General features: G+C 49.4%; 1 protein-coding gene across 1 annotated transcript; it reads right to left on the bottom strand.

The window, feature by feature from the left end:
• Positions 1–608: 608 nt before the first annotated feature.
• LOC136942716 (ubiquitin carboxyl-terminal hydrolase 54-like) lies at positions 609–8,114 on the bottom strand. Its single transcript, XM_067235685.1, has 2 exons — positions 7,968–8,114; positions 609–788 (listed from the first exon to the last, which is right to left on the bottom strand). The coding sequence occupies exons 1-2, from the start codon at positions 8,112–8,114 to the stop codon at positions 609–611; spliced, it is 327 nt and encodes a 108-aa protein (XP_067091786.1).
• Positions 8,115–12,911: the final 4,797 nt, after the last annotated feature.

The following is a 12,911-nucleotide window of genomic DNA, read 5'->3' as shown; positions in this document are numbered from 1 at the left end:
TTTGGCCACACCTAATGTTTTTGCTATCTCTCTGATAGGTTTGTTTTGATTTTACAGCCTAACGATGGCTTGCTTCACTGATGGTGACAGCTCTTTGGACTTCATATTGAGAGTTGACAGCAACAGATTCCAAACACAAATACCATACTTGAAATGAACTCTAGACCTTTTATCTGCTCCTTGTCAATGAAATAACGAACTCCCTTTATGAGGGAATAACATACACCTGGCCATGGAACAGCTGAGCAGCCAATTGTCCAATTACTTTTGGTCCCTTAAAAAGGGGGGGGCCACATATAAAATGTATTGTAATTCCTACACCGTTCACCTGATTTGGATGTAAATACCCTGAAATTAAAGCTGAAAGTCTGCACTTAAAGCACATCTTGATTGTTTCATTTCAAATCCATTGTGGTGGTATACAGAGCCAAAATGATGAAAATTGTGTCAATGTCCAAATACTTATGGACCTAACTGTATACATTTAACATCAGTTCATGACAATTCACCTTCCTTCAGAACACTTCAAGATCTAAGATTACTGTAGGCAAAGTACAGACAAAAGAATCATAAATGTATAAATCAAAAGACAACTTGTTCGTCAGAAACTATCTTTCGGTGGGCGCATAAGGACAAGTTTCTCTAGAGTATGCTAAACACGGCCCCGCCCCTCCCAGAGCCTCAGGCCCGCTCACCTTCAGAGCACAGAAGATGCACGAGTCCTCCATGCACTTGTGTGTGGTCAGCTGACGGAAGCTTCTGCGAAAGATATCCAGGTGCCAGAGAACCTGCGGAAGACAGGGGAAGAGGAAGAGTGAACAACAACACAAACAGACCCCGGGATCTAAGCCTCCATTACTGTCAAACTGTCTCTCTCTGGAGAGAGAGCAAGCTGAGGTGTGTTAAGGCTGACACGGGTAGTTGGCGGAAAGTCAAGCCGACCGTCGAGAAACCGCCGATTTGAGCCTGCTTCGGATGCCACTCGTCCTCTCACCGCGGGTCAAACTCTCGCCATCAAAAATTCAACGAGCGAAGCGAGCGAAGGGATCCGTCTGTGCCACAAAGTAAGTGCTGCTCTGTGTCGTCGCCTGCTGTCGACTTTCCCACCCCACCCTCCGAGTGAGGGGGGATTCTGCCGCTCTGAAAGTCGGCAGCTTTCACAGATACCGGACCCCTTTTTGGAGACCAAAGAAGGATCGAGCACCAAAAGCGGGTGGAATTCCCTCTTCGAATTCCCTCCAACCTCGTTAGTGGTGTTAAAAGGATGGCCCTGTCTAATGCGCTGGTTATACAACCACAGCGCTGCAGTCCAATCGCCTGTTGGCCCAGTGTCCACCGCCGCTGCCCTTGGGCTGGAACAACCAATGGGAAGAGGGCAGGTTCGTGGCAAATCAGATCCCCTGATGCCCCCCTCTCGCTTGTAATCCCCTCAGCAGGGAAGGAATCCTGCACGCCTCACCAGGAGTCAGGAGGGAATGAGGGATAGCAGACAGAAAGAACAGAGGCTTTACACAGGAACAAAATATATAGAGACAGCGAGAGAGAGAGAGAGAGAGAGAGAGAGAGAGAGAGAGAGAGAGAGAGAGAGATAAAGAAAGAGAGAGCGAGATAAAGAAAGAGAGAGCGAGAGAGTGTGTGTGTTTTTCTGGAGCACCAGCTTCTTACAGAAGCCCATCAGGTCAAGGTATGTACGCTTGCCCAGGTCGGAGATGCGGGGCGTCAGCGGAACAAACGCGGCCCTTGCGCTTTCCCGTCGGGCACCTCCTTCGCATCCCATCTCCCATCTGGCCCGCCTGCCTGAGCTGCCCGTCCCCACCTGGCCACCTACGACCCCCCCCCCCCATGTGCCCCGTGCTGGTGCCAGGCTGCCACGTCCACACGCCACAGAGGTGAATTATGGAGAGGTCTGTCACTTTCGGTTAGTGTCCCCATACCCTGCTCCCCTTCCTGGAGGTTCTCTCCTCTGATACCATCTCCACGGGACAAAGGCTTGCATCGACTCACGACCGCCTCCCGCTCTGAGACAAACGAGATGGACGTCCGACGTGAGAAAACACGGGGCCCCTAACGGTCACCTTCAAATCAGGGTCATCCAAATATGACTGAACCCCTAGTGAACCGTTTGGAACGGTTTCTAATTACGGATGGACTCCATTGACCTCTAGGCTAGAGGCTCCCGCAGCCCAGCATGAACAATGCTATGAGTACACGCATGCTTGCTGAACAATGGAGCTGTCCGGACGCATAAGAAAAAAGACAATACCGTGGTCTGTACATTTTAAAAGGACGTGAGCTCATGGCAGCTGATGTAGGCTATAAGATGTTTGCTCGGGGCTGCACCAGAAAAGCATTCAGCAGGCATACACTGTGGCACACTGGGGTTAGAATCCCCAAACTTTTCTTACGAGCTGAGATTTTTGGGGACTGCACAACCCTAAACTACGAGCTGTGTTTTGCAAACGTCTCCACACCCCTCGCGTTGTGGCTCAGCTCTCCCTCACAACAGTGCACAACAGGGACGCAGATCTTAGCCCAAGGCTCAATGGAAACAACCCTCGCAAAAAACAGCCACTGCGAATCAGGATTCCCAAAGAGGAGCTCAATCGGCATCCGCGGAGACATCTCTGACTGCAGAGAGCGACGGCCACACATCTAAACCTCCCAGGACGCTAAGACGGTAAGACGCCTTGGCGGTGGGCAGGGGAAATGGTTTCATAACAGAACCACACACGCCACCATCTGGAGCCCGCTTCAGAGCGGCAACGAACGAGTAACAGGCATGTTGGGTTACCTACGCATCCACTCCAGAACTATCACGTTAGACCATTTAAAGCCAAACGCAACGGTGAACCACCTGTAATATTAATGCCCTCCACGCTGAGACGAGAGCTGTCAAGAGAACATCCTCATTTTTCCACAGCAAACATTCGCGTTCTTCACCAAATGGAAAACCGGAGTCAATATTTGCGAAATACTTCCAACCGTAACCTTTAGGAGAAGGTCTATTAACGGGAGAACGTTGGCATTTCCTCTCAAGCGGTTGGAGTTCCTCCATTGCAGAGGAGGAATGGTGGAATCCCAGCTGTATTTATATGGACCCCCTGTGGTTTTTGCTCCTCTGCGTGACCCCACATCCCTGATAATGCTTTCTATCAGTCAATCATACCCACCCTCACTTGCGCTAAAAAGGATTTCCAGGGAAGGCATCCAAGAGCGCTAGGCAAGAGAGCGTGATGAAAGGCAGAGAAGAGCTGCCTGGAAGAGATGCAAATCGATGATATAACAACGCCCCCCCCCCCCCACCCACAACACACACACATACACACACACAAAAAAGCACAATTTCAACCTTAATGCTGCCATGACGACAGCACTCAAGGCAGGATTAGCAGATTAAGCTGCAGCCGAGGAAGGCGGGGGGGGGGGGGGAGGTCAAGAGAGTACGCAGGGAGGTTGAAACAGAAACTTTGGACAAAAACAAGCAGAAAAAAAAAAGAAAGAAAAAAAAGAATCATCGAAATAAGTGCTTTCTCTCTATTTTCCAAAGGCGCACTGCATTAGGTCGACATCTTTGAACCTCCTCTAACCAAAACGGCCAGGCGGCTGTAGCCGGCAGCAGGCCTCCGAGCCTCCATCCGGTCTGTGCAAGGCGGCTCCGTGCCATCGATCATCACCCGCAGCATTGACTGATTTACTCTTCCCATCAGGGAGGCAGAAGAAGAGCCCCAGCCACAGCAGCAGGGGAAGGGCTGCCTGGTCCCAGGTCTCTCCCTCAGCCGTGATTTAGGACGCGCCCATGCGGCCAATGACAGCTCCGATAGCGAGGGTGTTGGGGCGCACTTGCCAGCCTCTTAGGCTGATGATCGATAGGGACCCTGGCATTCCCCGACTTCAGAAAGAGCAGCTGGGTACGAGTTTGGCCCGTGTACTTATCGGTGTCACAGTGCACCATACGGGATTGTGTTTCCAATTTGATAGGAGGTGAGCAATGAAACACCAGAAAAAAAAGCATAATGAGATGGAGGATCATATGTGCATATTGTGCAATCAGCAGTTTTCGGCTAGCTTTTTTCCCCTGCCTTTTGCAGTGCCCTCCTGCCAGGTCCAATATGTTCCTGAGCATCAGACTGCAGTGGAGCGGGATCTTTTCCTGACCCCCCGCTGCTACGCTAGGTATCTTACTTTGGAATGGTCTGTTTGTTAGACGGCAGCCTAATGTGGGCAGCGAATACACCGCCACATGGAACACAGGGATTGACGGGGGGAGGGGGGGTCATGTGCGGACGGGGTGCACTGGACAGGTGGCAAGGGGCACAGCTGCTCGTTACGGCGATGTCCCCGGCGACGTTCCAGCGCTCGACCTCGTCCTGATCGCACGCCACAACGAAACGCCGCCCTTTCTCCTGGGCCCCGACTTCTGCAATTCACGACTGTGCCATTTCTACACTCCTCAAGGGACCCTGAACCAAAGGGTACTGTCGACTATCCTTGTGTGAACGATTTACGCCACAAATCGCTCGCCGTCCAAAGACATTCAAGGTTTCGCAGGAACTACTATGAGGTTTCTTGCTGTCCAAGTACGGCGTGCCCTAGTTGGACCGCTGAGCCAGGTTATTGGCGGAGATCTGCACGTGAGCGGCAACGATGCACAGATGCCGTTCTTCCAGCATCCCCGGGGCAAATCTCCCGTGTCTGGTACTCTCCCCATGCAGGCGAAACGAGGCCAGGAAAGAGGAGAGGATGGGGAGCAGGACACAGTCATGCACCACTGGACAGCTCTGGAGGAAGGCGATAGCCCCGGCAGAACAAAATGCAGTCAATTTGTTTCTGCCCTTATCATGAAAGCACATGGGGGGGGAAGGAAAGAAAGAGGTCAGGAAGGAGAGAGGGACGGGAAAAAAAACAGAATCGAGGGAGGGAGGATGGAAGAGAGGGAAAGCAGTGTTGAGCACCAGGACATCTGTTTCCTGAGGTGGGATGTCAGGTGATATATTACTCATGTTTTACCAACATGGTGCACGATCAACATAACAGACCGGCTGCAAGGGAGGTTTGATGCTCCGAGTTACATCTTGGGGATTATGCTGGGCAAGTTGCATGAACATATGGTGCCAATGCCATGGAGCTACACAGATGATTCTGACTTGACAACATTGCTGCAAAACATGACTAAGAGCCTGCCATGAGGGAGGATGATGACATGGTGTGTGGACATTTCCCAGACTCCTATCAGCAAGGAGTTTAAAGAGCTGGTGGTGACGTGGGTGGGTGAGATGTTGTTTTTCAGATGGGAGGTTTTGTTCCATTTCCGATAATGCCCGAGCTCCCAAAATATACACCAGGAACATTTATTTCGGACAATTCCATTTGATTGTCTTCACTTTGCCATTTTTCTATCTGAAAGAATTCGCCGCCAGAAGACAAATGCCACAACGCTGAAGATGTTTTCCCCACAATGAGGGGAAAAAAGGATTGTGAACCTTGGAAAATGGAATTGCCTAGTTCAGATGGAACCCCGGGTCCTTTGCTGGGAAACGGACAGCGTATAAAAGACTGACATGATCTGCCACTGGGATTTATAGCCTATTCAATGAACCGTTCAATTCAATGCCACTTACATGCTCCCTTGCCCCCTTCTCTTCCCAACACAGCTTTAATAGGAGCTGCTCAATTGCTTCATCTATTAAAACCAGATATCTACAGACAGCACAGACCATTTCCCGCTAGTCAGACCCATATGTGAAAAAGAAACGATCAGTCAAGATGAAAAAGAGAAGAAATGAAGAACACATGCCAACTGAGTGGAAAATGGGCAGAGGGAAGGATTGTTCATCTACAATACATTAACATGATAAAAAGCATCAATCAAATCATTCGGGACCAAGATCCTCACTGTCTTGTAAAAATGGATAAAACTTGTGTTGTCGTGGAACAGATTTAAAAAAAACGTTGGAATGCATCTAGATTTTCTCCACCACACCGTTCTCTGTTTATCCAGTCAAGACGTTCCTTTGGGATGCCTCTCACAAGACAGGAAGCTAACCCTAAAAAAGCTCTGAGAGTTGGCAGTCCATCATCTGAACTGGGTCATAAGTGTGAGTTGTAACAAGATGGGTGTTTACAAACATGTCTGCAGACGCTACTCTCTCCTTCCTCACTCGATTTTCCTGCATCTCGTTTCCTGGGGAAGCTAACCCTGACGGCTTCTCATTTCCTGGTTTGTGCTTGGATGGTTGTCATCCCACGGAGGGCAAGGTATTCAGAAGACAGATTGAGAAATGTTTCAAGTCAAGAATGGAACTTTCTTAAAAAGCAGAATTCCTAAACAAAGTCGAGGCGGGGGTTCACCCTAAACCTAACCCTAAAAGTTGAATTAGAATCAAAATGTCTGTGATGTGGGCTGGCCTGTTAAGTAGTCATCCTGTTAAAAATGATTGAACTGAGGTTAGGCTATACTTCTGATGGGCCTTTTAGAGAGCAGGTCTCGGCTTGGGCTAAGATAGAGAGATAGAGGAGAGAGATAGAGGAGAGAGTGAGAGAGACAGAGAGAGAGAGACAGAGAGAGAGAGACAGAGAGAGAGAGAGAGGGAGACAGAGACCCATATCTCCCTCCATCCTTCAACAGTTTGTCTCGAATCCAATCTGACAGGGTGTGGGGAGCATAGAGTTCCTAACAAGAGAAGCGGGGGAAGCACTCTACTCCTCCTCCAAGTGAGAAGCACTGAGACTCTTATCTAAGGCTGTATGGCAGCAAGCTACCACAGGTTTCAATAATCCTTTCCTCCAAGGGGTTTCGTGATTATAGGGTTGAAATGAAGTTCAGAAGGAGCGTATTTCACAATGGTTTATGAATTGTGAAGGGTAAGATGGTGAGTAACTGTAGAAGGATGGTCTGGGAATACATATCATAATAGGGGGGGGGGGGGGGGGGGGGAATTGTCAATGAATGAAAATGCAAGTGTTTAAGTTATCCTACTACTTAGCTACTGTCTGCCCTTTATTCCCAACAAAACTCTCAACTTCTTTAAGAAAGTTCTAATCCATTAAGCCTTCCACATTGAGGGTGGGGGAAAATAAAGTCTGGAAAAAAAAACACAAAAAAACAGACCTTAATGAAGTCTAGTTAACGAACACAGCATTTAATTTTGATACAAAAAAATTATTGTTTTCGCCCCCGGGTTCTCAATTCGCTGTCTTTGCATATTGTTACGGCTGGCAGCGGCAGACAATACATTATCAGCTCTCCCCCTCTGTCTCCTGACTCACAACTGACACTAATTTGTAGCTTTGGAGGTATTATCAGGCAGATAAGCCTCTGTAGTTCTATATGGCTGATTATATGGTAATCCTAAAAATAGAGGGGGGGAAACTAATGACAGGTTGTTTAGCCGGGGTAATTATGGCACAGTGGAAGCATCTGTCTGACAGTTGTTTATGGGGTCCAAGACGCAGACGACTGCCTGCCTGGGAGGCTCCGTGGTAAGCCTCGTAGACGCCTAGAAACACCCCCCCCCCCCCCCCCCCCCCCCCCCCGCCCCTCCCCTCCCTCTAGACCCCCATGCTTGAGTGAATGTGGAAAGAGGGTCTGATGATGACTGCATGGGTTGAAGTCCTATCGTTTTCCGGCTAAACCCAATTTCTGAAGTCAGAAGTAGTCTATTCAGGTGGAGCCCCCGAAGAAGTGATTAGGACCGGACTCTGGAGCCGCCCTACTCGTTGTAGGAGGGCTGCATTCAGAACTAATTGGGGGTTATTTAGGTTTTATTCTTCAGACCTCACTGTAATGTAATGTGAGTTAACTTAAACCCTAACAGAGTTCACCTCAGCCCATAGGTAGAGAGTGAAAGAGAAGAGGAATGAGTTTCTGTGTGTGTGTGTGTGTGTGTGTATGAGTGTGTGTGTGAGTGCATGTGTGTTTCTCTGCATGCTGTCAGTCATGACAGTGTGTCTGCGTGTGTCCATCCTACCTGCAGTGCACTATTGAGGAAACAACTGTTCTGGCCGGGCTCGTTGCTGAGGCCTTTGCTGGGGGCGATGGACGTCATGGTGCGCGGGGTAAAGATCCCCTGCAAGCCCCCGCTGCCAGAAGCAAAGTAGTTCCTTTTCCACGACATGGTCCTTGCTGAGAGTTAGTTCTCTCGTTGATCAACACTCAACCGTCCGCCCGCGTGACGAAGCACATTGGGCCATGTCTTCAGATTGAAAGAAATGTTAAAAAGAGCAAAAAACTGTGTTTTACACAGGAGTCCAAGTCCGCCAAGTATGAAACAGAGTGCCAGTCTTCCTCGCGTCCTCAGAGGAAGAGAGAGAGAGAGATAAGTGTGAGTGGAATCTCCCCGAGGTCCAACACCCGTCTGCTATCTTTCACACCCCACACTCTCGTTCAGTCACTCCACAACCCCTCCTTCCTCGGACCGTCTTGTGGAATCTCACAATATTCTGACACCGGGGGGGGGGGGGGGGACTCTCTGGTGCTGGTCGTTCCTGCAGGTGGCCGACCTTCCCCTGGATCTTTACAGCCAGCGTCCAGGACGACCTCAACACCTCATTAACAAACAGCAGACCTCCGCTGAGACGGGGGGGGGGCGATAGGGAGCGAGGACGAAAGGTCGGAGGTCAGGGTCTGGTCCCCTCTGCTCTTTCCAGCGGCTGAATGGATCCGCGGCTTCTCAGTTCGCACTCGGGCAGATCTGCAGGGGATGAGAAAAGGGACAAGTTTATGCGTGTGTTGGCTTCGCGGGCGTGCTCCAGCCGTCTCTCCGGTCCGCTTCAATCACTCTGCCACACTGAAGGGGCAATCGAGGAGGACGTATTTACGATCCTCACCCGGAGATCCCTCTCCTCCCTCTGTTCTCCGTATGCCCTGTTCTTTCAACATGCAGGCCCTATCACCATTGTGGTTGGAGGAGAAAGGGGCGGGGATCGGACTGGGGGCAGGCATTAGCTGACAGTAAATTCTCTTTGCTTAGAGTTAAGGCGGGAGAATTCTCAACTGAACTGATCCCCCTCATCCCTCTACCTGGTGTAAACTGTACATACATGTGCCTGGGAGACACACACACACATACACACACAGCTTGAGCACAGTGCAGTTGGGACGTCGCCTTCGTAATTGTACAAAGGCTAAGGCACTCTAATCAGACTTCTCCAGACAAGCTAAATAAAGACCCCAGTCAGGTGTACACAGTGGGGCGTCCAGTCCACGTGGACTAAGGAAAGGAGGAGGGAGGGATGATGACAGAAGTCTAGGACCAAGGGTAGGCCAGTGCTGATCATGGCTAAATCATACTAGGCATGTATCTAGTTAGCGGTACCTGATTCACTGTCTGACAGGGATAGACTGTGATAGCATAGCTCCCCAGAAATTGACATTGTAGCCAACTTATTATGCAGGAACAAAACAGCAAGCCCATACGCTTAGCAGAAGTTCAGTCATTTGAAGAATGGGGTGAATAGGCCAACTACGGGATACTAATGCACTTTATTGCTTCCTTTATGAAACCCTAATGCCTATGGTAACAGTTATGATACTATGCAACATTTATACGCTTCCAGGGCTGGATTTCTGGGTGCCTGGCACTTTTAAAGAGTAGGCTTGTCTTCACCAGTCCATCCATCAGCACCGTGATGCTCTTTTAATGGTCAGACTTGAGGGCAGAGTGCCGGAGACGGGAAACAGAGTGAGCGAGATAAAAAGGAATGATAGGCATGTCAGAAGATTTGAGAACAACTGAATGAGGCAAAGGAAAGAGGCAACCGCACGCATCCAAACTATCGCCAGCGTTTTAATTCCACGTCAGCCTGCTCTTATTTATGGGGGTTGTCCTGTCTCTCTTCTCCTCTCTCTTTCCTGGGTGTGTTTACTCAGGGCTGAGTCATCGGCTAAACCTGCACTTGTGATATTACCAGACCACTTTCCTGTGTCTGACACCCACTGGCAGGATCCACTTGTGGTAGACACGCACACACACACATAATAGACATACATCCCATGGAGAGTTTCATGTTTGCGCGCAAGAGAAAACCTAAATTCCTCATGAGTTGTGAAAAATGGATGAATCATTTGAGTCATGATCCTGGATTACTTTGTTCTAAAACTGTTTTGCGTTGTTGAATGGAACTTGCGTGGTGACTGTTACGATGACTCAATGCTGTGGCATGCGAACAACAGTGGAATGTGATGGACGGGCCGTGGACTGTTAAATCTGGAATCCAAAAACATCACCCTTGTCACAAAGACCAAGGACGCCAAACTGTGGCACTAAATTGCCTCATTCAAATGACTCTTGATACATAATGCAAAGTACATTTAGTCATTTTTTAGTCATTTTAGTCATTTTACATTTACAAAGTAATGCTGCCATAGGTGGGATCTTAGTGAATGCTAGCATAACCAACACCTATAATAACGCTTTTGTGTGATGATAATCACTTCTACGTACAAGGCTTTTTTCAACTTGGTACAAACCCATCCTCCTCCACCATATTGCTGATGGTCTCGAATGTCCTTCTGCCAGACAAAAACAACAATTTCAGCAGTCTGAGGTTGGAGTAAGACATGCCTGGGACTCATGCTCGCAGTCACACACGCACACGTGAAGGGGGCAGCCTGGGGCGAGGGGGGGGGCTTTCCTATACTGTAATCATCAGCTCACTTAAAGCGTTAACTGTAATTGGTCTGGGCGGATTTGAATGTCCTCCTATAGCTGAATTGGTGTTGTTGTTGTTGTCGGTCAGGTGGATGATAGGGTGGCTGTGTGTGTCTCCTAAGCTGTTGTGCTGTGGTGGTCTGTGGTGGATGGGAGGGCGGGGGAGGGGGTAGCCCGGGGAGGGAGGCGTTGAGAGAGGCAGGTCATGCGGGCGGATTAGCCTGATCAGACGCTGCCTGGGATTAGTCTGTCTCGCTGTTCGGGGATCTGTCTGGGTACCCGCTCGTTAGCCCGCCTAGCATAGCCTAGCCTAGCCGTGAGCAAGCGAAGCTATTAGCCTGTGCTAGCGTCCCATAGGTCTGCTGAAGTCCAGGAACAGGATGATGGCTGTGGCTCGTGACCGCTGGAGCTGAGCAGTGGTAAACAACACCACATGGCCAGCTGGTGGAGGCAGCCCATGGGGCAGGGAGCAGCCTGTAAGCACTTTTTTTAGGCTATAGTTTATAAATACTAAAATACAACACACAAATGCCTGCTATAGACAATTATTTTGCAAACTGCAATTGCAGACTTGATAGTGGCCTGAATCTCAAAGCCACTGAGAGGAGCCTGGTGTTTAAATCCATGTGTTGGCCAACATTTGATTTTTCCAAAGTTAAAGTTAAAGTTATCACGAGGCACACATGGACTATCGGGAGAAACATAGCATAGCTCATTCAACCTCCACACACAAACACAAACACAAAATATGAAGCGTAGCCATGACTCAGGGATGATGGCCCCCATTGCCTGGCAACAGGCTGTCACATCTGATCAGTGCGCTGGCCTGGGTGAGAACAGGCCGGCCCATCTGACCAGGAGGCATGTTGACATGCTTGCATCAATCAGCCCGCCGCGTCACATCATGTCCAGGCCAGCCCCCCCGCCCTAACCAGCCAGGGAGCAGAAGGCTGGGTGACTACCCACATGAACACACACACAAAACCACATATGCACATTTACACAAACACACACACCCACACAAGAGCCATTCAGAGGAATCTTAATCATCTCTAATAGTCTAAGATTGGCGCTAAGGCCTAAATGAAAAAGTGTGGAAGTACAGCACATGGTAAGGGACCGAGGAGTTAGTTGCCTCGACCACAAAGTCCAAGACATTTGCATATAAATGAAAAAGGCTGATAATGATGACGGTTCTCATAACCATGGCAAGGTCTTTGTCAAACCGAAGTGGCACAGTGATTCTAAATTCCATCAAGCTTTGTGCCAGTGTGAGGAGGAGGGGGGGGGGGGAGGTCTGTGGGGAGTGAGGAGTGGGGAGTGACCCACCGATTTTCAAACAAATGTGATTGTCGGTTGAGCGAAAAGGAGGAGCCGGCTTCTGGCGAGGCCAAATAGCCCTCGTTGAAATGTACAGGGCGCCTAGGATCACGTCAACCGTGGGGGCTGCCTACAAATCAGAGGAACAGAGAGGGGAAATGTTTTTAAACAGGCTCTTATCAAATGAAACCATTTGTATGTCCCATGAAAAACCATTAGGGTGAAAGAGCAGTATCAATAATGACAAAAAAGCTGGTAAGCTAAAGAGCGTTATACTATTGTGAGCACACGGGGATTAGGTAAATGAGCCTTAAAAAGGAGCTCCTTTGCAAAAATCCATTATTAACGAGGGGCATGAAAGCTAATGTATTTTACACACATGCTTACCCATGCACAAACCTCCCCTTCCACGTAATCTTGCATAAAGACTGTTTATCATTATCTCTTTACAGGTACACTAGGTCCTGCCTGTGATGAGGGGCAGATTTGGCGGGAAGATGTTACGCAACAACATACCAGTCCATGGCTGCTGCCCCTCCTCCCCTAATCACCTCTAATGCCTCGGGGCTGGCACGCCTCCAGCACCACGCTGCCACTTTGCCAAGCTGGCATGGCCCTGTGCCAGGGGCAGCCCTCCACTGGGACCAAGTCAACAGGGAACCAGAGGAGACTGGTGGTGGTAGATGTACAGGACAGGGAGAGGACCTGAGACATTCCACTCGTCTCTTCAGCCTCATACATCTACTCCATACAACTCTACTGCAGACCAGACTAGGCTGGTTGAATCTGAACAAGGGAATCAGAGGGGCCTAGCAGCATAATGTCAATTTGTGGCGGAGGGAAGGGGGGGAAGGTTCCTGTGTTATTCTCCTAAAGTGGCACTGGCAGGTGACAATTCTTACCCTTTAGATTTGTATCGTCTCTTACGAGTTTTTGAACCTT

The sequence above is a fragment of the Osmerus mordax genome, chromosome 5, assembly GCF_038355195.1.
Source record: "Osmerus mordax isolate fOsmMor3 chromosome 5, fOsmMor3.pri, whole genome shotgun sequence".
NCBI classification, from domain to species: domain Eukaryota; kingdom Metazoa; phylum Chordata; class Actinopteri; order Osmeriformes; family Osmeridae; genus Osmerus; species Osmerus mordax.
This window is presented reverse-complemented; position numbering and strand designations above follow the sequence as displayed.